Source organism: Mus pahari, chromosome 4 (genome assembly GCF_900095145.1).
Source record: "Mus pahari chromosome 4, PAHARI_EIJ_v1.1, whole genome shotgun sequence".
Classification (NCBI taxonomy): domain Eukaryota; kingdom Metazoa; phylum Chordata; class Mammalia; order Rodentia; family Muridae; genus Mus; species Mus pahari.
Genome location: NC_034593.1, coordinates 89957512 through 89983050, shown reverse-complemented (window position 1 = coordinate 89983050; position 25539 = coordinate 89957512). Strand labels below are relative to the sequence as shown.

Genomic DNA, 25539 nt, shown 5'->3' with positions numbered 1-25539 from the left:
GGTGATTTGTTCTTGACAAAGCAGTGGAAGAGTGTGAGTTTATTCAGTTAAAGCCCTGGGAGTTTCATTTCTCAGTGACATAAAAGGACAAGATGTTGTTCTTCTCTGGGCAGTTCCTGACTACACGACGTTCACACTGCTCAGGACAGCATCCTCACCTCAGCAACCTATAACATCACAACAAAGGCAGCATCCTCACCTCAGCAACCTGTAACATCACAACAAAGGCAGCATCATCACCCCAGCAACCTATAACATCACAACAAGGGCAGCATCCTCACCTCAGCAACCTGTAACATCACAACAAAGGCAGCAGCATCCTCACCTCAGCAACCTGTAACATCACAACAAGGGCAGCATCCTCACCCCAGCAACCTATAACATCACAACAAAGTTAGGGCAAAACTGAGAAGCATCTCCCCGCAGGCTAAGAGCACATTCTATGGGATAAAGGACCTTTCTGAAGGAAAAGGAATCTGGGTACTGCAGACATCAGGAAGACTTGAGAGGGCTCAGCTGAGAGAAAGGGCAACAGCAGACACAAACCACAGAGAAGCTTTCAGAGGGCAAGTGGTGACCAGAGATCCTTTGGGTTCAAGTACTGAATTCTGAAGCCCGTGTGGGATGAGACTGGAGACAAAGGAATGAGATCATTCAGGCACTGGAGACTAGCTTACAGGCTCTGCAGAATCACTAAATGGTTTGCAGTGGAGGAGCAAAAAGGAGGGTGCACAGTTTACTATGCAAACACTGGTTACTGTGTGGAAAATGGATTTTCGGAAGCATAATGTAAGGAGACCAGTTGGCATGGAAGGAGGAAGGGAGTGGAAAGAGAGAAAAGCAGTCACAGTAAATTAGGACCTCGAGGCACACTCTGTGGAAAGGATAACGAAGAAGAACATGCTAACCATCAGGTTTTTGAATAAAAATTGGAATGGAAGGTATGTTATTCTCCTGACGGTAAGTACTTCACATGTGCAAGGAAGGTTGTCAAACTGGCTCCCCTGACCTGATCCTGTGTATCATTTCTAAGTTTCATGCAAGGCTATGACTTTAATCTTTATTAATTTTTTAGTCTATTTTTTGCTTATATTTCTAGTCAGTTCATTTGATATATGTATGTAGCTTTCTATCATAAATTTGGTAAGTCATAACTTGTAATCATTTACTAATTAACAAAAATGTGACAAGGTGACAGTGTTGCCTGTTCAGACCTTCAGTGGCCACTGATGAGTGCTTCAGGTCACCACTGGCCATGTAAGCAGGACACGTGAGAGCTAACTAGCCAAACTAGTCACACCAGCAGTAATAGAACTTAACCCCCCCATCTGTGACCCCCCCCCCCAGGCTGGAGAGATGACTCAGAGGTTAAGAGCACTGTCTGCTCTTCCAGAGGTACTGAGTTAAATTCCCAGCAAACACGTGATGGCTCACAACCATCTGTAATGAGGTCTAGTGCCCTCTCCTGTCTTGCAGGTATAAATGCAGGCAAAATACTGTATATATAATAATAAATAAATACATCTTAAAAAAAGAAAAGAACTTAACCCCCACTGTGGCACCTGATATCCCCCACTATTGTACCTGATGTCCCCCACTACAGAACCTGATGTCCCCAACTATGGCACCTGGTGTCCTCCATGCCACAGGTAAGACCTGTGCTTTAACTTATTGGCAGGGCTCAATGCAACAGAAATTGACATCCATTATACCAATTGGCTTGTATGATACCAGGTTTTTCACCCAAAATATTTATTAAATTTTTGCTATGTGCCAAGAGCTGAGGTTGGGGCTTCCATTACCATGATGGCTTGAGAGATGAGAAGGTTCAGACTGAGCAGTGAGTGAAGACGGGCCTCTAGTCACATGTTCAGTACAGGGCAGAGTTATCATGAACCTCAGCTAAACACTAATAACTCTCAGCCTATTAAATGCTCTTTTTCTTAAAGGTAAACATTACATTTCATAGTGATAGATTCTGTGTAAAATCATTTTGCTTTCCACTCTCTGTATTATTCAAGTCTCACCCTATGACGTTTGAGTACACACATGCATGTTTACCTCAGAAGGGATTTTTCCAAACTAGCTTCTTTGTTACCTCTACCAAATAACTTTTAGGAATTTTCTTAAAGCTACTTTCTAATTTCTACACATTTATTATGGCATCTATTATAGTTGATTAAAGGCTTTTCAGCCCCCCTCAGTCCTCCTCCATATCCCAGTGGCCTTTGCTTACAGCCTTGCTCCTTGTTCACCCGTTTCCTCAACCTGCTTTCTTATAGAACTTAGGACCACCAGCCTACATCAATCACTAAGTAAGAAAATGCCATATGGGCTTGTCTACAGGCTGGCCTTATGAAGGCACTTTTTTTTTTTTTTTAAATTGGATATTTTCTTTGTATTAGATGTTTTCTTTATTTACATTGTAAAGTTTATCCTCTTTCCTCATTTCCCCTCCAAAACCCCCTATCCTACCCCCTTCCCCTGCTCAGCAACCCACCCACTCCCAATTCTCTATCTTGATATTCCCCTACACTGGGGCATCGAGCCTTCACAAGATCAAGCGTCTCTCCTCTCAATGATGTCCCACAAGGCCATCCTCTGCTACATATGTGGCTGGAGACATGGGTCCCTCCATGAGTACCCTTTGGTTGGTGGTTTAGTCATGAAGGCACTTTTTAAATTCAGGTTCCCTCCTTTGAGATAACTCAAGTCGATACACCAGCATGCTATCATTTTAAAATCCAGCACATGACTGGTAAGTTGTACGACTAGTAAAGTCTTAGGGGATCTTATGCACCGTGGGGGTTACAAAAGTTTCAACAACAGAAAAATCAGCTTTACATAGTTTTCTTCATGAACACCCAATACACTTCCTCACAGTGGAAGAGGACATCCAAGTGTTCCCTAAGCAGTACCAGGCCTAAGAGCTTCCACTCACCTTTGAGTTTCTGTAGGTCCTCCTTCAGATCCGGCCCCGCAAGCATGAAGATACTCTCTGATACAGGGTTCTTATCTGTGAGGTTTTCATTGCTGGTATTCACAATGGCTGTGCAGTTCAGTAATGCCACGTCTCCTTTCCTGATGGACCAACAGATAAACAGCAATTGTGAGACAGATGAGGGACATAACTGACCTAGTTTCTCCAAAACCTTCCAACTCTGCAAAATCAGCTTCAAAATAGCAGAAAAGTAAAAACGGAAAAAAAAAAAAACCTGCCATCTTAGAACTTTATGGTAACTGCAGAACTCGCAGACCTGTTCATGGTGAACATTTGCACCTTGCCATATTTAATCATTATAACAGAAGGCTTACACAGTTGAGGGCAGTTGATTTTTACAGTTTAGAATTAGCAGTCCTAATAGTCAAAAGAATATAAACAACCTGCCTGCCCATCAACCAGGAGCTGATAAGTGTGCTCTTAGTGTGCACACATTAAGTCATAAAAAGAAAAGTACTACGGTATACTACACGAAAACATTAGTCCAAAAGTCTCAACATTATTTTACTGTAGGGATTTCATATGTATGAAATGTCCAAAACAGGCAAACCATCAAGATTGGTCCTGAAGATGAAGGGAATGTCACTCATGGTCTTAACTGTGGAGAGGGCTTCATGGACGCATACACCAAGGGAGCAGCAACATTTAAGCTGTGCATTTTAAATCTGAACAGTTTACTACATGCTAATTAGATCTCAATAAGGCTGTATCATAAAAGCAGTATTTCAATAATGCTAGGAGCTCAATAAAGAGAACTTTAGAGCAAAAGTATGAGAATTCACGCGCAGTAGGGTATAATGAAAAAGTTACCAAAGAACCACTTTTCCATTAATGTCCCGATTATAAAGAAAAGGCGATCTGCTGGCGTCTTCCTGGAATGCCTCAGCGGTACTGTCAGAGCAGATTACTTCATCTTCATAGGAGTCACCCCAGCTTAGCAGGGTGTCCACATCCACAAACTGGGAAGGTGCACCCAAGGGATCCATGGAATGGGAACTTCAGCTTGTGAACCAAACTCTTTGGCAATTCAACAATCCCTGGCGATTTTAGCTTAAAAGAGAAAAAGGGATCATTTAGAAAACAAAAGCACAAATGCTGAGCACAATCCCACTTTAATTCTACCACACCAGCGCACCAGACTCTGCTGTGGAACAGGGAGCCAAGAGTACACTGTGTGTCCACAGTCACTCTAATGACCTATTACAACCAAGATAACAAAAACGCCTTAAAATTATGCAAGCATAAATTCCTTTAAAGGAACTGCATCTTTCTGTGATCAGAATCATCACAAATCACAACAGTTCCATCTTCAGAAAGGCCCACTCATTCAACCCTTTGAGCGTCTACTACTGCAAAAATAAATAAATACTATACACCATGCTATGAAGTAAAAAAAAAATGATAAATGACATGTATAACTTAAATAATTCCATTTGATAATAATGTGGATATGTTAGACTAACTGAGACAGGAGTCACTACACTTAAGTAATAAGAGATAATAAAGGTTTCAACTAACAATCAAAGAAGATGAGGTTTGGATTTAAGAGGCAATATATGAGGGCTAGAGAGATGGCCCAGAAATTATGAGTATATAATTTCTCACAACCACTTATAACTCTGACATGCACATATATACATAATCATAAATACATTAAAAATAAAGTAAAATCTTTTTTAAAAAGAGGCAACAGCAGAGGAACAATGAACAGTATCTGACAATACACAGGATGTGGTATATGAGACTGCATGTGGTAGACAGCTGGTTTTACAAATGCTGGAAGAGGAGGGTGAGCGTTTCTAGAGCTGGACCTAGGCTACGACAATCCCACCAGAGAAAGGGATGCTCAACTTAACCCTGACTCCTACAGCTGTTTCAGTAAACTGCAACCTCATTTATCCCTTCAACATTTGAAAGTACTGAGTGTGTGTTAGGTACCATTCGAAGTCCTGGGGACTCTGGTAGCAGGGCACTTGTACCTTCGGGAACTCATGTGTCTGCAGAGAAGAAATGTGATGATAACAGTGTATGAGAGTGCATTCTAGAGAACAGGTGACATGTGAGGAGCAGGCTGGGAAAGCCAAAGAGGAGGGAAGCAGCCAGGGTAAAGACCAAGGGATGTGGAGGGTGAGCTGCAGTTCAGGGGGAGCCAGGAAGCCATCGAGGTAATGATTTAGATCATAAGGTTGGTGCCGAGCAAGGCCAGATGATGCAGTTGTAAAACCATGCTAAAATCCTCAGCCCCTCCTCTAAATATGAGGAAGCCAAACACACTGCTTGAAACGAAGAGTAGCATAGAAGATAAAAGAGGACCTTAGGAGAGATGGGTGGCCATGAGAAATGTCACATCTGGGGTTATAATTGACAGACAGAATCAAAGAATTTATCATAGGAATACAGAGGATCCACACAAGTGAGACAATGCCTAGATTACTTCCTTGAGCAACTGAGTTGGATAGTAATGCTACTTATAGAGAAGAGGTACTGTGGTAAGCTGTAGGGTGAAGGAAACACAAGGGATTTTCCCAATCCATATGTCTGTCCTTTTGAATGTGCTGAGTTCAAAATGTTTATTACATAGCCATGAGTTTACTATCAAACTGACAATTGGATGCTTGAGGCTAGAGCTCAGAGCAGAGGTTCAGCATAGATCTAGAAGTCTCAGCAAGTGCAGTGTTGAAAACTACAGGAACTAGACAAGACTGTCTGTGGGACAAGTGTAAACAACAAGAAAGAGATCCTAGGGCTGAGTCCTACAGCAAAATGTACAGTAAGTCAGAGTGCAGGTGAGATGGCTGCTGAGCCAGGAAGGAAGCTCAGCAAAGACAGCAGCAGAAGGCCAGCAGAAGGAAGGGCGCATTCATGGATGCTTCAGCCAGAAAGATCATGGAAAGATCAGCCAGAGCGGAATGCTACCAAAGGATCAAGACCTCCTGGGTTCAGGAAGTCAGCAGGCAGATGAAGGAGAGAAAATCATTCTGGGAGCTAATTTTTAAAAAGCTTTTTGACCGGAGACTAATGTTTGTTATCATACTCGGGGAGAACAAACTTGCCCTTCCCAAACTAATTTATCCATGTTTCTTGGAGAGAGACTAGATAATAACTGGAAGCACAGATCTATCAGAACATGCAAATTCTTCTACACCTATAGTTAGATGGGAAGTATGGTTATTCAGCTAGCAGTTAAAAAGGATCTTATAGAGTATACTAAGATAATTTGTATTAGTGCTTTATGTTTATACTAAATAATACTGCTTTAAGATTAGTTTTTCTAGATGTTATACTTAGTTCAGTCCCTTTGAACCTGGAGGCAAACACAAGCCACATGTGTACAAATACTCAGACTTGCTCCAGGCAAAACTGAACTAAGTTGCCTGCCCCCCCCCCCCAACTCCCACTCTAACTCATGTAAGGCCTTGAAGCCAGATTCTCCTGCCTCAGCCTCCTGAGTGCCTGGAATATCAAGCTAGTGCCCTGGGCCTGGCTCACCATGGCACCTGGTGGCAGTAAATAAATGAATAATTGCTTCTTTAAGCTAAATTCTATTCCTGACTCTAACACTAGCCTCTGGAACATGTGAAAAAAATCAATACAAAGTTAAATGGTCAAGAAAAAAAGAATCTCCACCTTGCTGTAGTTCTTCTTTTCCCTGTGACAGAGGTAAAATCACATTGTGTGCTAGTCAGGTGACTATGTCTACACACAGTGAAAAAGTGGAGTGTGGCACAATGCAAGTCACGAGACTGTGTGTTGGGGCCCAAGTACGGATCCCTGAGTCAACATCTTCGAGCTGTGCTCCTTGAGGCAAAGCTAGTATTTATAGCTAAAGCAGAGGTAATTAACTCACAGGCTTATCATGAAGACGAATGCAATAATCTGTGCCAAAACTACACAGCAGAGCACCTGACACAAAGCAAGGCACAATGAATTACCTTTTGAGATTTCCTCAGGGCCAGTGTGACCATGGCTGAGATGAAGTTCTATTTCCATGTGCAGCAAAGGCTCCACACTCACTGTCAAATAGCCATACAAGCTGAATGCTGAGTGCTCAACTAAGTTACAGTCCTACAGATCTTGATGTCATGACTTCCCTTGTCATGTCTGGTTAATCCCTAAATAACGCAACATCTGTTCCTGTGTCACTAGGGGAAGGAAATCACACAAGCAGCCATTTTGTGCCAAAATGATTGTGCATGTTCCTATGTTAGCTGAACCCTCCATCAATACTACTGCTCAAACCTCTAACTTCTCTCTAGTTCCAAATCCATCTTTATAGAGTACACTTTTCCAACTTCTGAGTTATCTCGAGGTATATTCTGCATGCCTAAGCCAGCCAAAAGGTCTTAATTCAAGCACTTTGCCAGCTGAGTGCAACGCTACTCTAGGATCCACCTCACTCTGAGTGTTTGTTGCAGAGCTGTATCCTCTTGCAACTTTCCCCCACCTCAACAACGATTACAGCTCTGATTTCAAGGTCAACAGAAACCTAAGTTGACCATTTTCTCCTTGAAATCCTATTACTGTCCTTGATGTGTATGTACTTCAGTAGCTCTCCTATACATCCAATCATCTCCAGTCAGTACAGCTCGTTGCCTCTCTCCAGCTACTGAAGTCAGTATGAATGCTAAATGAGTGATAACTAATGCTCACAGATGACTGTGGGGCAAAAGGTAAGGACTTTTCTGGAAAGCATCCTGAAAGTTAATTAAGGTTGAATTCTTTGGCAGCTAGCTCCATCCGCACCTCCACAGAGAAACTGATTTTCCTCATTAAAAAGAGATTTAACTCCCGCCTGCTCCCAACATAAACTCATGCCATGCTTGTGCAAAAGCGCAGCAGCAAATCCAAAGGTGGCAGAAACGTAAGCACTGTCTCACCCCACAGAATGTATGGTAAGAGATATATCCTGTAAGAGATATGCATGTATCTGAAAGGATGGCCAGACTTAGATTAAAAATTCTAGGGATAGACTAAAACAAGACGGGGTTATGGGCATGATGGGAACTCTGTGTGTGTGTGTGGGGGGGGGGGGGGAGACAGATGACTACAATAATCTATAACCTTACCAGAAATTGAGCAACTGGAAATCAATTGACCAGTTTTGAACTTTGAACAAGCTTGCAAACAAGCACTATAGTTTAGTAAAACTCACAGGCTCCTGAGGCACAGTTTTGTATCAAAAAGTTGTTGGTTTACAGACTAGACCAGATCTATGAATTAGGCCAAAATATTTTCTTTCTATGTTACTTTAAGAGAAAGGACCCCCAAACAAAGAGAAGCTACTATTCTTTATGATTCAAAGAGTTCTTTGTAGCCAATTTCCCCCTACACCCTGTCACCATTAGCTTTTAAAAACATATAAATTGTGATTGATTTGAAAAACTGAATTGCCCAGAGAGACCAAATTTTTACTCTTCAAGGTTGGGCAGCATCAGGCAGAGCACTTGGGATCACTGTCTCAAAACCCGATTTTTCAAACAGGTAAAAAGAATGGTATCAAGTTGGGTGTGGTGGCACAAGCCTTTAATTCTAGAACTGGGAGGCTGAGCAGGTGGAGCTCAGTGAATTTGAGGCCATTTTAGCTCACGTGGATAGTTCTAGGACAACTAGAATTATCCTATCTCAACAAAGTAAATCAAAATGAATGGTGTCACTTAAAAAAAGGGGGGGGGGAGTGAGAATCACCTAAGATGACAAGATGACTGTCAAATGTTTACACAGGTGAAACAAGTCTGGAAAACACATAGAGTTGGACCACGCATCTGACCTCTAATAATTAAGCAGCTTGTTTGTTGCTTTTGGTAAATAACAGGTTTACTATTCTTTATGGCTCTGTATTTCAATATTTAAATGCCCAGGATATATAAGGGTGGAAGCACCCAGCATATTCATCCCGATGCCAAATCAATTATATTTAAAAGAGTTATTTTATGCAAATAGAAGCTGCTCAGATGAAAACATGTCCTTGCTCAAATATATCAGCAAATAAGTACATTATAATCAAAAAGACCTCTAACTTTCATCAATGGTCCCAGGTAAACTGTAACATCATCATTCAAAAAACATACAAAACACATGTTTTCCAGTGTATTAGCAGTGTCACCTACATATTAAACACACCAGAGCATGATTTAGTTGCAAGTCTTCATACAGAGTGCAATTTGAAACTTAAAATAATAATGTTGTTCTTCAAGAACTAGATAAGAAAATGTATCTTAAAGTACTGGATAAGACAATATGTAAGATTAAGGTGTGCTAGTTTAGCCTGACAGGCCAGTACACACCTTTAATCCCTGTACCCTGTAGGCAGAGGCAGGTGGATCTCTGTGAGCTCAAGGACAACATAGTCTCCAGAGAGCTACAGGACAGGGCCTTTGTGAAACTCTGTCTAAGGAGGAGTGGTGGTAGGGATGCTAGATGAAGCACTCTCTACCTACACCAGGCGGGCTTTTCAGTGCTGGTATTCACGTCCTGGACCAAACCTGGCTTTGATCCCATGACCAAAGATGACAACACCAATTGGCAATGTCTAAAGGCTGGGCAGGCCTGAAATCTTCTAAACTGTTTTCCCACCAAAGCACACATTTCCCACCTCTAACAAGGCAATGCACAGCACCTACAGGAAGTAGGGTCCATACACATCTATCCAAATGTCCCTCCCCCGCTTGAAATAAATCTATCATTACGATTTCTTGCCTTCTTATTCATCCAACCCACTACAAATGATTCCTCTTTCAAAACAATTTTCTTAAACACAGAAGATGAGCTAAACATGTTTTAAAACACGAAGAAAATCATACCCGGTAAATAGTAGCTAAAATTAAAAAGGAAGACAAAATCTACCTGTCAACTACAATTGTCTACATGTCTAATTTCTAGGTTTGCTACAGAGGTTCAGTAAACCATGGCAGGGATCACTTCTTTTGTCTAGTTATATGTATAGTTATATAGACAGCTACAGACATCAGACCTCATTTCTAAAACTTCTAGACCTGCCCAAGGATAGAAGAGGGCAAGAGAAGAAAAGCTAATTTCCTTGTTAACAGAGCGGCTCAGTCTCAGTCTACAATTAAGGACCGACAAGCCCAGGGTCACTTCCCTCTCAAGTGACCTGAGAGCGGAAACACAAAGCCAGGTCAATGTCACTCCAGGGACTGCGGGGTCTCTGGACAACTCAGCATCCTGGGCTCAGCGTCTGACCACAGGGAACTCGATTTATAGGACGGGCTGGACTCGACTAGAGCCGCCACCCGCAGGGCTGCTCGCCGCACCGCGTCCCAGCAAATCCCGGGGACCTGCGTCCCCAGAGCTTCGCGACCCGACCTGTCCGGAATGCGAACCCCAAAGCCCGGGCGCACCCCTCCAGCCTGATTCCGCCCAGCCGCCGCACCCGACAGTGCCGCCCACCCTTCCCGGCTTCGCCCTCCTCTCACAGCGCTCGGGCGGGCCCATCCGGGCGGCGGCCCGCAGCTCAGATCCGTAGCAGAAGTCGGGCGGATGACATCCGTACACTTTGATTGCCAGAGGAGGAGGTTGAAGCGAACGGGTCTCTAGAGGCCAGGGTGACTGGCGACAGCGATCTGACAGCGAAGGTACCCGCTTCCTCTCCGCCACGGCACCCAATCACAGCGCTCCGCCGTCACTTCCGCCTAGAAGGTAAGGGAAACGCCGGGCGGAAGAAGCTCCCAACCGGACCGGAAGTGGCGGGTCTCATAGGCAGCGCTGGCTGCTGGAGCCTCGTGGAGGTTGAGGTGAGTGTCGCTGGCTCTTTAGGGATCGTGGGGCGCGGTTCCCCGCACTGTGGTGTTCACGGCGAGCCGATGCGGCGGGGAACTCCGCGCCAAGGGCACTAGGGAGGCCCTGGGAAGCCCCTGTGCCGCAGCCGTCTGCACCGCGGAGGAACCCAGAGGCCGCGCGCTGCCCCCCCGGGCCAGAGCGCGAGGCTGCCGGAACTGCCCGACTTCCCTGGAGTATTTCGGGGATGAGGTGCAATAGAAACTTAGGTGCGGGGGATAGTTTGAGAGTGACCAGGTCGCAGGAAGGAAAACAAGCGAAGTTATTTGAGAACAGTTAGAGAGGTTAAAGTAACTGGGTCCCTGTGGGCCCCTGCATTTGCAGACAGACTTTAAAGTCCTCGGGTAGGGACAGTGCATGCGAAAACAATAAACAGAGTGTTACTATGACTTCAAGCGAAAATCGTGGACGTGGAAGTGCTAGGTAGAAAACTAGTGGAGCTGCTCGTTGAAGACAAGCTGGAGGTGGAAGTGCAGCGAAGAGAAAACTGGGTAGAAAAGACAGACACAGGAACCACATACATAAAAGCTGAGATCGGTCGGTTTGGGCTCTTGGATAAGCTGCAGCAACCCCCAGAAGCGCTGCGCGCTTATTATATAACAGGTGAACAAGGAGACGGGGTTATTGCTTACAACTGAATAAGGAGACGCGGTTATTGCGTACAGATAATAGCTAATTGCAATAGGAGCAGTCTGTGGGGAGCAGTCTTCAGTCAGTACATGGGGTTGGGGAGGGGAGAAGGCTATGGTGAACATTTTCTGGAACACTATAAACATCCCACGTGAACCAGAGGACCATTTTGCCTCTCCTATTGGTCTGAGGCATGGAGGTCCTTGATGTGTCTACACTCATGTCAGCAGGACCCATTCACTCTGGGCTTCCTCTGGTCTCTCTGAATTCCAGGGATCTGTCTCTCTGCCTTCTCAGTGCCGGGGTCATAGACTTGCATTTCTCTGTGCCTGGCCTTTTGTGTGGGTCAAGGGACCATACTTCTACAGCAAGTGCTTTATCATCTGTGCCAAGTTACATGCTATTGATCACGTAAAAAGCGGTTCCTGATTGTTAGCTGTCCAGAGCCATTGTACTGCAAAAACTGAATTTTGTTTATTTACACAGATTGCTTTCCCTGTGCCATCAGACATCCCAACATGGGGCTTACTAAACAGTATCTGCGCTATGTACCTAGTGCTGTCTTTGGCTTGATTGGCAGCCAAAAAGGTAACATTGTTTTTGTGACACTCCGTGGTGAGAAAGGACGCTATGTGGCAGTACCTGCCTGTGAACATGTTTTTATCTGGGACTTAAGGAAAGGCGAGAAGGTAAGTCAGAAATAAGAAATTGACACCGTTAAATGACACCGACTCTTGGAAGGGTGAGGTGGGAGAGCCTTGACTGACCTACCTGCATTCATTTGTGTGTGAGCCCCCAAGAGATCACTTCCCTTTTTTTCTAGACAGCTAGCACCAACTCTTGTTGTGCTCTGAAAGTTACAGCCAAACAGGAGTTTGCTTCTTAAATGTGTGTGTTCATTTTCATAGGCCATTATTTTTAGCCATTATTAACTTCTACTTTTGTCTACCGGTTCTACTTTTCACGTTCCACTTGTTCTCACAGCCAGTTGTAAAATAGTAGGATTTCAAAGGACTGTCATTCTGCTGTGTTGTACAGTCCTTCTCTTAACCATAACTGATGAGCTTCGTTGGTTGCTTAACTGCTTTGACTGTGACAGGAGCTGTTACCTTTTTTTGCTGAGCACAGAGAGATAAATTATCCCTCTTTACTGTGTGACTCCCAGGAGATGAGATGAGATACATACAGATTTATAGATGTAAATATATAGAAACCTGTTGCTACCCAGAGCTGCTTGGGGTGAAACTGTTAGTACTATAGGTTGAGTTAAAGCAAGGAAGAATTTATAGCCCTTTATCAGAAATCACTGGGATACAAAGCTGGTAGCTTATCTCATTGCCCGGATCATTTGCATGTACGCACCGGTATCAAGCTTGAGAGGAAACGATTACCTTTTGAGGAGCTCATGGTCTTTGCTTGTAGAGTTTTATCCCTGTGTATCAGTGACTGGAAATTGTTAATACTGTGTTCCTGAGATCATTCCCATGCTACTGTCTCCATACATGCCTCACGCTTCTGAGTCGGTTTTGATTTTTATGATTTCAGATCCTTATTCTTCAGGGGATTAAACAAGAAGTCACTTGCTTGTGTCCTTCCCCAGATGGGCTGCATCTAGCTGTTGGCTATGAGGATGGAGCCATCCGAATCTTCAGCCTCCTCAGTGGGGAAGGAAACATAACCTTCAATGGACACAAAGCAGCTGTCACTAGCTTAAAGTACGATCAGCTAGGAGGCAGGCTGGCTTCTGGGTCTAAGGTGAGCCTCAGAGACAGGTGCCCAGGGTTGTTTCTCATACTTAATATAGAAGCAGGTTATTCTCATAAATTGTGCTGTGAGATCGGTTGGATTCTCAGTGTCCAAGCTAATATACATTTGGTAGAAAAAGTGAGGAGGATGGGTACACATGAGGGAGTGTTCTACTGTTTCCGGTTCTGTTCTCACACAGAGGTACTCTGGAATCTTATCATTGTGGAAGAGGGACCCTAAACTATATAGCCAGGAAGATTAGAAAAGAAGATGGTCATCGTTTGCCAATGAATCTGTAAAAGTTAGTGTCTTTCCTCTGTTTTAAAGGTTGATGAGTTAAAGCCAGGTATGCTGGTGCACACCTTTAATCCCAGCACGCAAAGAGACAGGGCGCCTGTATTGCTCTGAAGTAGGAACCAGTCCGCCAAGCTTGTCCTCTGGGGATACACAGTGAGACCCTCTCTCAAAGAAGGCAAAGAAAAGATCATTGTTTTCCCAGCACGGAAGAGGAAATGCGCTATTTGCCATTGTAGCCATTGGGAGAGGAAAGTCAGTTTTCTTCAGAGGAGTGACACTGGCTATATCGGCATAGCATATAGCTGATACTGGGCAGACCCCATGCTCGGGGTGGTTGGCCAACACATATCAGGCTCTGGTTTGCTGTTGTTGCTCTTTATGTTGTTGGTTTGTTTTTAAAAGGAGAAAGAGAATGAAATTGGGTGGCTCGGAATGTTCAGGGGAAGAATATAAAAATATATGAAATTCTGAAAAGATAAAAACATGCCGGGCAGCGGTGACGCACACCTTTAATCCCAGCACTCGAGAGGCAGAGGCAGGTGGATTTCTGAGTTCAAGACCAGCCTGTCTACAGAATGAGTTCCAGGACAGCCAAGGCTACACAGAGAAATCCTGTCTCAAAAAACCAAAAAAACCAAAAAAAAAAACCAAAACCACCAAAAATCCCACAATGAAGAAAAAATTGATAGATTTGAGTCATAAATTTAAGACATTAAACTTCTTGCATTTAAAAAAGTATAAAAAAGAAAGCAGAATATATTTAATAAAAAAGTATCATCTACTTATTAGATTTGTAAATTAAGATGTAAAAAAAAACATGTAGAAGATAACATTGATGAAAAAGAAGATGAAGTATCACTGTTCACCACAGATAATGGGAAGGATTAGCATTGGTTGGTAGAATGCTTGCTTAGCATATGGAAACTCCTGGGTTTGGTCCCTAGTACCACATACACTTGTCCTGTGCTTGTAAATGTAATACTTGGAGATGGTAGCTGAAGAGTGGAAGTTCAGGGTCAGCCTCAGCTACATCGTGTAATCAAGGCCAGCTTGGGCTGTATCAGACCCCATCTCAAAGAAACAAAAATATCAGCAGTGTCAGGAAAACAAATTGGATATGGTGAGCAAGCATTCTTCACGGAAGGAAGGGGATTGGCAGTGAGTTTTAGAAATGTGGTACTACCCAGAGTACACGGGTGGGAAGCTGGCCTTCTCATACCGACCTTTGGTAGTTCTATAGATATAATCTGAGGATTATTATAATAGTGTGAGTCTAAAATTGTAAAAATAACCTCATTCTCTAACCAAGAACATCAAGCTATAGCATTTATTTGTAGTAAGATAAATGCACAAAGATTTATGCATGTGAATTTTCAATTTTGCATATTTTATAGTAACAAAATTGGAGATGACTCATTTATGTAAAATATGAAATTTAAATAGCAATACTAGAAACTAGAGTACAACAGAATTAACTACCAAAGTGCATTAAATGAAAAGATGGTTTCAAGCTGAATACTGGCATGGACTCTTCCTCCTTATTTTGTTTTGTGGTTTTGAAGTGGAGTCTCACTGAACTGTCCAGCTTTCCTCCCAAGTGGCTGGTACTACAAGGGCTTGCCACCATATCTAGAGAGCTCTGTTTTCTAATGCAGAAGTAACCTGCAGATCTCATGCATATGTAATTAGAGCAATGCAAAACAAAGTCTCTGCTCAGTACCCCTGGATGAAAGGGTGGCCTGCCATCTAACCCCAGTGCCTCCGTGGTGCTTGAGCCCCAGCTCGCCATTTAGCCTCTTGTGGTAAGAAATTTCTTTTTCTTGTGTGTTACTTTGTCCCTCAAGGATACAGATGTCATTATTTGGGATGTGATCAATGAAAGTGGCCTCTACCGTCTAAAGGGACACAAGGATGCTGTCACACAAGCTCTGTTTCTCCGAGAAAGGAATCTGCTGGTTACAAGGTAAAGACTTGATGACTTCCGAGTTAAAAGAGGAATCAGCTCCTGCCGTGCTCATGGTTGTGAGCCAGTGTGCTTTAGCTGCCAGCTTTCCTACTTTCTGCCTCTCAGATGCTAGACTTATACACTGAGTTACAGCATTTTGCAAAATGCTAACCTGTGTGTTTGATAGCATACCTTTTGAGGAAAAAAATGTGCTTTAGAGGCCTAATGGGCATCTGTTAGGTTGATACATTTGAAAATTTTATTTTTGTTATGTCAGAAGTGATCAAATATTACCAGTTTTGTATGGTTCAGCCTAATACAGCCCAGGCATTCACTCAAGGAGGAAGACTAAGATCATAGGGTTTGTTGGGCAGTAATTAGAAAAACTGTTGTCGTTCTCAGGAAGTCACCTCAGTGTTGGTACCACTGAGAAGCCAGCAATGGGCCAAGAGGCCATCTGAGATGCTACTGAATGATGCAGGTCAGAGGACATGTCCAGGGTTTCACAGATGTGGATTAGGAGTCAAGCTTTAGAGACCACAGAGCATGTTTTCAGTATGGAAAACCTAAGCTGATGATGTGGATGACTGCAGCTGAGAGCTCTGAGATGTTTCCTTGTTAGCAGTCAGAATGTCAGGGCTTTAAGGTGAAGTGCTGGGAGGAAGGCAGGAGATTGGATTGTGTTTTGTGTGCAGACATGAAGCTTCTTGGTTGAGCGGCCACATGGAGAGTTGGAATTCTTTGCTTATGATAAACAGTAAGGTAGAATAGCTTCCAACATTACTGTTACTATTCTAAAACAACGAAGGAGTTACTCTCATACCTGTTAGTTTAGCAATTCTTCCTAGTAAAAATCTCTTTCTGGTTTTTCTTCTAGTGGGAAAGATACTATGGTAAAGTGGTGGGACCTGGATAACCAGCACTGCTTCAAAACAATGGTTGGCCATCGAACTGAGGTATGTATTGCATCATGGGCTCCAGAGAAAAATGACAAAGCAAAGGATGGTTTCTCCTCCAGCCTTTTTGGGCTTTTTACTGCTCACTGATCTGTGTCCTGTCTTGAGAGACACCGAGGTTGGCTGGGAGCAAGGAGTGCCAGGCATTGAAACAGTTGTAGCTTTTCTGGTCTAATACACTTTAGCATTGGATGGCTTATAACCTCTGATCAGGTTCATCATTTTAGTTAGACTCACCTATGACTGTTATATTGGTCAAGAGTTCTTTAGAGGAAAGGATTGTATAGAGCGAGTCTTGATAGACATAGAAAAGGGAATTATTAACAATAACTTACAGGCTGTTGTCCAGCTAGTCTAAAACTAGCTGTCTGCCAATGGAAAGTCCAAGAATCTGTTAGTTGTTCAGTCCACAAGCCTGGATGTCTCAGCTGATCTTCCATGAGTGCCAGAATCCTGAAGAAGTGGGCTCTAATGCCAGTGAAGAAATGGATTTGCTAGTGAGAGGGAGAGCAAGCAGGCAAAGAAAGAGCTAGCTTGCTTCTTTCATGTCCTTTATGTAGACTGCCAGCAGAAGGTATGGCCAGATTAAACATCATCTTCTCACCCCAAAAGATCTATATTAAAGGTGTCATCACCCCACTTCAAGGATTCATGTTAGAAGTTGATCTCTCCACTTCCAATGATTTAACTAAGAAAAAAATAAGCTGGGCGTGGTGGCGCACGCCTTTAATCCCAGCACTTGGGAGGCAGAGGCAGGCGGATTTCTGAGTTTGAGGCCAGCCTGGTCTACAGTGAGTTCCAAGACAGCCAGAGCGATACGATACAGAGAAACCCTGTCTCGAAAAAAACCAAAAAAAAAAAAAAGGAAAAGGAAAAAGAAAAAAATTACTTCCCACAGGTGTGCCCAATCATTTGTGTTTTAGTTAATTTCAGATGTAGTCAAGTTGACTACCAAGAATAGCCATCACAACTATAGGGATGTTTAATGATGTTGTGTGTACAGTGCCTTCCCCAGTAACTTATATTCAGCAAAAGGATAGTTTTATGTTTACCTGGAAAATATCTATTCAGCCAAATTCAGAGAATATTCTAAATATTCCTGCCTCCCTTTAGATAAGGCTTTCAAAAACAGACTTGTAATAATGAAGTGGAAAGTGAATTGACTGGCAGCAGTAGTATTGCTGTGTCTCTACTGTTTAATTCTTGGATGCTAAAGGCTGAGAATTACGCAGTAGGCATTAATGAGGTTTATTTGCCAGACATTTCCGTAAACAAGTAGACCCAGAGTCATGGATTGTGCTGTGGTTTTGTGATGAGTAGCTTTTATCTAAATAGGGTAGTAAGAACATAGAGAAGTTCTTAGTACCACATGAACAGTTTCTCCACAGGCCACCTCCCCTCTGGAAAAGTGGTTCTGTTAGTGAATTTTGAAAGAATTGCCTTAATACACTTTTTCTTAGATTTGAAATGTCAGAGTAACTTCATTGTGTCACTTGGAGTATTAAAAAGTAATTCTATTAAACTTTTTTATTCTTAGGTGTGGGGCTTGGTTCTGGTTTCAGAAGAAAAGCGACTAATCACTGGGGCTGCAGACAGTGAACTGAGAGCCTGGGACATCGCCTATCTGCAAGAGGTAATTATTGTATTTGGATCATGGCCAATTGCATGTTTTCACAGTTCAGCATCTTACTGACTTAGAATCTGATTTGTAATAGTTCTTATACTGGTGTCCTGCAATACTTCTAAGCAAAGACTTCCCTCCTCGAGCACTCATTGCCCTGGTTTACTGGAGCTGAACAAGATTTAGGCTTACAGCTTTTGGTAATAGTGTTGTTCAGGTTGTTGCATTTTAGCCATGTATTCCTGGCCCTTTGGGCATATGTGGCTGAATTTTAGAGGCCTTTCTCTTCAAACAACATCTATGTAGGATACATGCATTTTTGAATGCAGATAAATTCCCAGGAGACATACACAATTTATGTGTGTATGGGGTGATTGTAACTTTAGACTTAGCTGGAGTTAGTATATAGCCATAGAGCCAGTAGCCGTTATGATGGGTTTTGTATATCTTAAGACTTAGCATTTGTGCCAGGCGTGGTAGCGCATGCCTTTAATCCCAGCACTTGGAAGGAAGAGGCAGGCGAGTTTCTGAGTCTGAGACCAGCCTGGTCTACAGAGTGAGTTCCAGGACAGCCAGGGTTACACAGAGAAACCCTGTCTTGAAAAAAAAAAAAGACTTAGCATTTGTTTTTTTGTGTGTGTTTAAGGAGAAACTGTAATATACCTGAGGGTGCCTCTGCCATTACTAGTACCAGTGGCAGTCTTTCTAGACTATCTTTTACCCTACAAATTTTGAAGTTGAGGAAGAGTTGAGCCGTTAGTTTTTGCACTCTTATCTACTTGTATATGGTCTTCATACTATGGAAAGTCAGTGAGATGGTATAATGAACAATGCTTTGTTGTATATATGCCAGTTTTTAATAAATTCTTACCTTTCCCAACATTGAAGAAGTTTATCAGAGGTGACCAGTCAAGATTTGAGTGGTTATAGGAGAGAATTCTAGATCATCTAGAATTAAAGGGTTAAAGGTCATCTCCTGAGACATTTGAACTTTCATTCTTCTATCTTTATAAAATAGATTGATGACCCAGAAGAACCAGAGCCCAAGAAGATCAAAGAGTGTCCTGGAATACAGGACACACCTGAATCAGAGGACAGCACCCTTGAGGCGGATGATGAAAAATCTGAAGATGTAATACACTTTGTGTCTTCAGTTGGTCTGAGTAATAGGGCAGGGAAGAACAGAATCTCAGATGGGCATCTCTAGTGATCACTGGGTGGGTGGGTGGGGTATCACCTGTGTATATTGGCTTTACAGAGGTTTAACAGGACAGACATTTAACTTCCATGTTCTCTTGCTTCCCCTGTAGCGCATACTTTCATGTAGAAAAGCTGGTTCCATAATGCGGGAAGGAAGGGACAGAGTTGTGAACCTCGCCGTGGACAAGACAGGCAGGATTCTTGCTTGCCACGTGAGTACTGGCTTAGAAAACAATAAGAGAGTTCCTTTTCAGTACTCATTCTCTCATGATTCGCTGTGGGCATGGACTTTTCTTTTGATTGTGGTAATAATTCAGAATATGAGTCTGGAATGATAGCTTAATGGTGAGTCCGAGCATTGCTCTTACAGAGGACCTGTGCTTGGATCCCATCATTCATGTTGGGCAGTTCACAGGCACCTGTCACTGCAGCTTTAGCAGGTGTGATCATACTGGTGTGGCCTGTGCACACACCTACCCACACAGATACACAGATGCAGACACACAGATGCACATTTGTGCACACGTGCACACACGCACACACACATACTTTAAAGTTTAGTATATATTCCTATGAGTGTCTAATGTCCTAGCACAGCATTCATAATATCATGAAGTAACTACATTTATTATTACTAGCCATTTATTAAATGCTGGCTTTTCCATTAGTGTAAAGGTGCATGTTCTGTTTGGCCCTCACAGAATGTTGAGCAGGAGATAGTATTCTAATTTTATAGACCATAAACCCAGGGAGATTAAATTGTTCAAGGTGATCCAGCCAGTAAAGGAAGACAGATAAATGTTGCTGTTCAGTTCTTACCTGGATTAGGCTAAATTATAAACTGTCCTAGACTCACACTTTCTGCCTTTTGCCTTCCTAGGGAACTGATTCTGTGTTAGAAGTATTTTGTATTCTTTCCAAAGCAGAAGTTCAGAAGAAAATGGATAAGAAGCTAAAGAAAGCTAGAAAGAAAGCAAGGTATGTTTTGTTTTGTTTTTTAAAATAAACTTAATAGTAGTAAAGCATCCTGGGTAGGGATGTATTACAGAAAAAACAGTAACATTTACTTAATTACCCGTTTGAGCTAAAAGCTAGAGAATTTGTGGAGTACCAGTACCCTACAAAGTTTGAATTTCTAATTCGTACTTCTTTATTCTTAACACATTTCTGAGTTGCACTAAGACCTACACAGAAGTATATTGCAGAGTTTTAAAGCCAGGCATGCTGGGATTGTGTCTGTGCCAGTGCTAGGGACTCAGGGACAGGAAACTGTGGCTTGCTATAAGAGATACTGTTTCAGATTGGAGCATGGTTAAAGACAGACATCCTATGTGGGTGTCTGACCTCCATACATGTAAACACACAAATGCAAAAGAAAGAAATCCTTTAGTAGGTGATTTATCAAATTTAAAAGTGATTTTTAAAGTCATCTGATGGCAAATATTTTGAGATGTGTTCTGCTCACATGTCAGGGTCAAGCTAACAGTAGCTTAGACTTGTTTGAGAAAGTTCTGGAGTTAGAGGAGTCCCTCAGGGATGCTTCCGTGCAGTGACTTATTGCAGGAGATGTTATGGGCCTGTTACATTCTGAATCTGTTACCAAGGGTAGTACTTTCTGTAGACTAGTCTGTTCAGTCAATTCTTAATGACCCTGTGACCAAGCTACTCCCTGAGAATCATTCTATTTGTTTGTCCCTGGACCAGAGCGTGGCTCAGTAAGAGCAAGGCTGTTCCGGAAAAAGCGGTTGGTAAAGCATTGGTTGTTTCCCTTTCTAGATTGAACTCTGCCAATGAGGAAGAGGACTCTGAAACGAGTGTCTCGATGACACTGCAGGATGAGATCCTTCGGGTAGCCAAGATCAAGACTTCTGCCAAGATCAAGTGAGTGAAGAGTTAGTGTCAAAGTGCTATAGAGTAATAAGCTACCACGTACCCCTGCGTTGTCCCAGTGTTTGCCAGCCTGTGTGTGGATTACAGGTAAAGGTGGTGATCTTGTCATAGTCACAGCCTGTGTCCATTTTTATTGTTACCTTTGTTGATTCCTTCAGTCTGCCAATTAAGAAAACTGTGGTCTTTGTTCAGAAGTTATTTTAAATCACACAGAACACAACACAGAAACAAAGCATGTGTCAAAACTAAGAGCTGAGCCCAAAGGTTTTTTTTTGTTGTAGTTTTTTTTTCCTTTTTCTTTGTTTACTTTAAAAGAATCCTGTGCCTGTGGATCTCTGAGATGCTTCAGCAGGTGTACAGGAAGGTGCTTGCTGCCAATCCTGACAGCCTGACTTTGGTCCCTGGGACCCACATTGTAGAAGGAAAGAGCTGACTCCACCAAGTTGTGCTCTGACCTCTACACTCATGCTCTGCTCCGTAACTGGATAAATAAAAGTAGTAAAAAGATTAGAGCCTGTGTTCCACTGCTGCTCCATACCCAGAACACTATTAAATAGCAATTAAACGCATGCGTGTGGGTGTGGGTGTGGGTGTGGGTGTTTAGGACACTAAGCTTTTCATACAGAAAATGTTGGCTTCGTGAGCCAAGATAGTAGCTCCCCATAAATAAAATGAGAAAAAATTGTGCTGACTTTCCCATGCAGATCTTTTGACCTGATTCATTCGCCTCAAGGGGAATTAAAGGCAGTCTTCCTGCTGCAGAACAATCTGGTGGAACTGTATTCGCTCAATGCGTCCTTGCCAGCCCCTCAGCCTGTGAGGACAAGCAGAATCACCATTGGAGGCCATCGCAGCGATGTGCGCACTCTGTCATTCAGCTCGGATAATATAGCTGTGCTTTCTGCTGCAGCTGATTCCATTAAGATCTGGAACAGGTCTGTGAATTGATGCTTTCTGAGCCTCTATCCAATAGGACTATCTTTCCTTTGAAGCACTTTTGGTACTTTTCATTATTGGCTCTTATCCTCAAGAACCTAAGTACAATTCAGCCAAAAGGTACAATTGGTGCATTTTGGCCATTGGTTTACAGAGCTTATATTAGAATTTTGGTTTAGGGCTGGTGAGACTACTCAGCAGATAAGGTACTTGCCACTAAAGACCTGAGTTGATCCCTGGAGCCCGGACAGTGGAAAGAGAAAACTCACTCTTGCAAGACCATGTGTGCCTACTTCTCCCCATAAATAAAATGAAAAGATAAAAGTTAAAATTAAAATTTGGAGTAGAATAAATCAAGCTTTTCTTTCATCTGGAGCTTTGGCTGTGTTTGGCTAGAAGAAAACATTCAGTCATTGCCCCTTGTTATTCGTGTAGTGCCTTCAGAATGTACATTATTTCTCATTCTTTCCTTTTCCCTTAGACCTTAAATCATTCAGATGCTTTAAAGCTGGTGATGTTGCCTCCCTGTATACTGAAAAGACTGGAGCCATCTAGACTATTCTATGTGCTCTCAGGCCCAGGGGACCTGACACTCTCTTATGGTCTCTGCCAGCACTTTAGTATGTGGTACACAGACATACATGTAGGCTAAATACCCATACATGTAAAATAATAATTATGAAATTAACTTTCAGATGTTGGTAAAGACACAATTTCCACCTGAAACTCTATGCTCTCCCGGGCCTTGGAGCTGGGCTCTGTGGTCAGCCTGGTCAGCACTTTGCTTTGCTTTCTTGAATGATCTCTTTTCTTCATGGTGGATTTCCTTTCCAAAGAAATCCAGCTGTGGTCCATAATATTTTTCCTCTTAACTGAGATAAATGTGAGCTAAGAGTTAGACGTGTCTTGTGTCATGTCACTGTATGGCTCAGTGCGTTGAAACACTGGCTTCTAAGGTGGGAAGCAGGTTGCTTTAGCATGCCCTTTCTCTATCATAGGTCTACCCTGCAGTGTATCCGCACCATGCCTTGTGAATATGCTCTCTGCTCCTTCTTCGTTCCTGGCGATAGGCAGGTGGTCATAGGAACAAAGGTAAAGCTGGCCTTTTCTGCTTAGCATCTCAAAAGACCCTTGAAAAATTGTTTTTTTTTTTAACAGCATATTGGCAATTAATATATTAGAGCTAGATAATAGTTTATTGGCTTTTTTGATGTTTTTAAAGTTTTATTTCCTTTTTTAAAAAAATATCAAACCATATGTCAAATTACAAAGGACATTAATTAAATGTACAGAGGTAACTGCCAATCAGAATTTTGATGATCATCCTTACATGTATCTTATAGATAAGTAATTAGATTTAATTGATGGTAAGATATAATAGTTTTAAATAATATAACATTTCCAGGTTTGACCCAACATGGTAATATAAAGCCAGGCTGACCAGGTCTTCAGTCTTAGACTTTGGGGACAGCCATAGCAGACACAGATTTGGATCCAGTTTATCTTTCAAAACTCAGAGAATGCTGCTTCACCTGCACAGCCATGAGGAGACTTGTAGAACTCCTTCTCAGTGCTCTTCCACGTAGTAGCCTTGCAGCCTTTGAAAATCTGCTTTAGCTTTGAACCTGCCATCCTTGGAGAGCACAGTAAACAGGCCGGTCACAGCAGAAGCAAGTAGTGAGAACAAAGTGCAAGAGGTTTATGGGGGATGTGTTCGTCCTGACACCGGATTCAGCCTCCCAAGTGCTGCGCTGTACTCAGTGTGTCACTGTATTCAGTTGTGGGATGTTCGGGAAAGCATTTTGCAAGGATATGTCATCCTTATCCCTTGTCAAATATGCATGCATTTTATTAGGAAACTAACAGACCATAGTGGCTATTTCTTGTCCAACAAGAAGTATAAAATGTTGGAAACTGTTCCAGGTCCTGTCGGAAGTAACATTTCAGTTAAAAGTTTCACTCATTTTTTTTATCCATCCTTCAACAAATGTATGTGTGCTGTATGTTGTTAGGAAAGCGTTTTGTGGATTGCTTTGAGGACTGCCTATAAGGCTAATGTGAAGTTCCTGGCCGAGATGGTGCAAGGCAGTTAGCACTTGGCTCTTGTGATCCTCGTGACATCTTTCAGATGCAAACTCCATTTTATAAAAAGCAAATTACTGGAAATGAATTTTCTGTCAGTCACAGAGTTAGGAGGAGGCAAGCTTGGGGCTTAGGTCTCCTTGCTTCTGCTGTCCGTCATGTGGCATGGACGCTTATGGAGTTAGTAGTGTCTGTTAAATGCTGACGACACCAGGGTTGTGGCATATACAGACATCTAGGCAAGAGTCATGGAGGGTTCTGGCTCTCACTGTCAGTGTGTTGCAAAAAGAAGAAACCAAAACCAGTGAGGAGACTTGTCAGACAGTGACAATAGACTTGCATGGTCCATGTAAAGCATAGGTGAAATTTAAAGGCTACTAAGTTTCCATTTGAACCTTTCAGATTTGTCTGTGGCTGTGATACGGAACCAGCGAAAGAGGCAGAATCAAGATCTGCAAGGCTGTACTATCCACAGCAGTGTATGAAACCAATTAGTTCCACTCTCATTGGTTAACTAGGTGTTTCATTGGGAACAGTATGTCTTCAGATACGGAATGCAGAAAATATTTAGGCAGGATTTATTTCCTAAACAGTTGACCCACATTATTGCTTTCTAACTTCAGGCATGAATAATGAAGTCTGTGGATGTGCCCCTTAAAGCTTTGTTCACTTTCCCAGACAGGAAATCTGCAACTTTATGACCTGGCCTCAGGCAGTCTCTTGGAGACAATAGCTGCTCATGATGGAGCTCTGTGGTCCATGTCTCTTTCTCCAGATCAGGTAACTTCACAGGGCTTTAAAGCTCTGGGCTTCTGCACTCTGAGTACACCTTAGATCTGCCAAGTTTAGTTGCCTAAGAAAGGTTCCTCTAGGTCTGATCTTTAGATTTCACAACCATCACCTCCCACACCTGTAGTATGCACAGCTACTACGGCCAACTTGAGTTGTTCAGCTCTTCATCCTCAGCAGCATGTCTCTGTTTTTAAAAGATGTATTTATTGATTTAATGTGCATCAGTGTTTTACCTGCATGTATGTCTATGTGAGGATTTCAGATCTCCTGGAACTGGAGCTATACATAGTTGTGAGCTGCCATGTGGGTGCTGGGAGTAGAACCCAGGTCCTCTGGAAGAACAGCCAGTACTCTTAACTGCTGAGCTATCTCTCCAGCACTAGCATGACTTATTTTTAGATGATGTTTGTGGTACTTTACAGAGGGGAACATTTTCTTGACACCTTAGCAGAGAGTGAAATACACTTTGTTGTTCCCTCCGTAGTCCAATGATGACTAGGGAAATTCTTTAGCAAATGTGTGAATCTCATGACTCAGTAGTAAGTCATTTTCACTCGTGTGCTCATGGTGCTTTGTCCACTGGAGAGCTACAGGAGAACTGATGCAGACAGTGCTCTGACATTTTGAGTTTGATGGTTTTTTTTTTTTT

The 25539-nt window shown here is 42.6% G+C and overlaps 2 protein-coding genes across 2 annotated transcripts in view; one reads left to right on the top strand and one right to left on the bottom strand.

Annotated features, from left to right (window-relative positions):
* Nucleotides 1–10633, bottom strand: part of Gdap2 (ganglioside induced differentiation associated protein 2) — a 43353-nt gene extending 32720 nt beyond the window's left edge. The window contains exons 1-3 of the mRNA XM_021195870.2: nucleotides 10435–10633; nucleotides 3812–4051; nucleotides 2942–3081 (exon numbers count right to left, since the gene is read on the bottom strand). Coding sequence (XP_021051529.1) covers nucleotides 2942–3081; nucleotides 3812–3987 — 316 coding nt within the window. The 5' untranslated portion in view covers nucleotides 3988–4051; nucleotides 10435–10633. The remainder of the gene's footprint in view (nucleotides 1–2941; nucleotides 3082–3811; nucleotides 4052–10434) is intronic.
* Nucleotides 10634–10688: 55 nt separating this feature from the next.
* Nucleotides 10689–25539, top strand: part of Wdr3 (WD repeat domain 3) — a 23568-nt gene continuing 8717 nt past the window's right edge. Inside the window, exons 1-13 of the mRNA XM_021195510.2 lie at nucleotides 10689–10752; nucleotides 11912–12114; nucleotides 12971–13180; nucleotides 15313–15431; nucleotides 16291–16369; nucleotides 17907–18002; nucleotides 19009–19122; nucleotides 19301–19402; nucleotides 20071–20168; nucleotides 20967–21071; nucleotides 21785–22015; nucleotides 23015–23108; nucleotides 24777–24878. Coding sequence (XP_021051169.1) covers nucleotides 11944–12114; nucleotides 12971–13180; nucleotides 15313–15431; nucleotides 16291–16369; nucleotides 17907–18002; nucleotides 19009–19122; nucleotides 19301–19402; nucleotides 20071–20168; nucleotides 20967–21071; nucleotides 21785–22015; nucleotides 23015–23108; nucleotides 24777–24878 — 1521 coding nt within the window. The 5' untranslated portion in view covers nucleotides 10689–10752; nucleotides 11912–11943. The remainder of the gene's footprint in view (nucleotides 10753–11911; nucleotides 12115–12970; nucleotides 13181–15312; nucleotides 15432–16290; nucleotides 16370–17906; nucleotides 18003–19008; nucleotides 19123–19300; nucleotides 19403–20070; nucleotides 20169–20966; nucleotides 21072–21784; nucleotides 22016–23014; nucleotides 23109–24776; nucleotides 24879–25539) is intronic.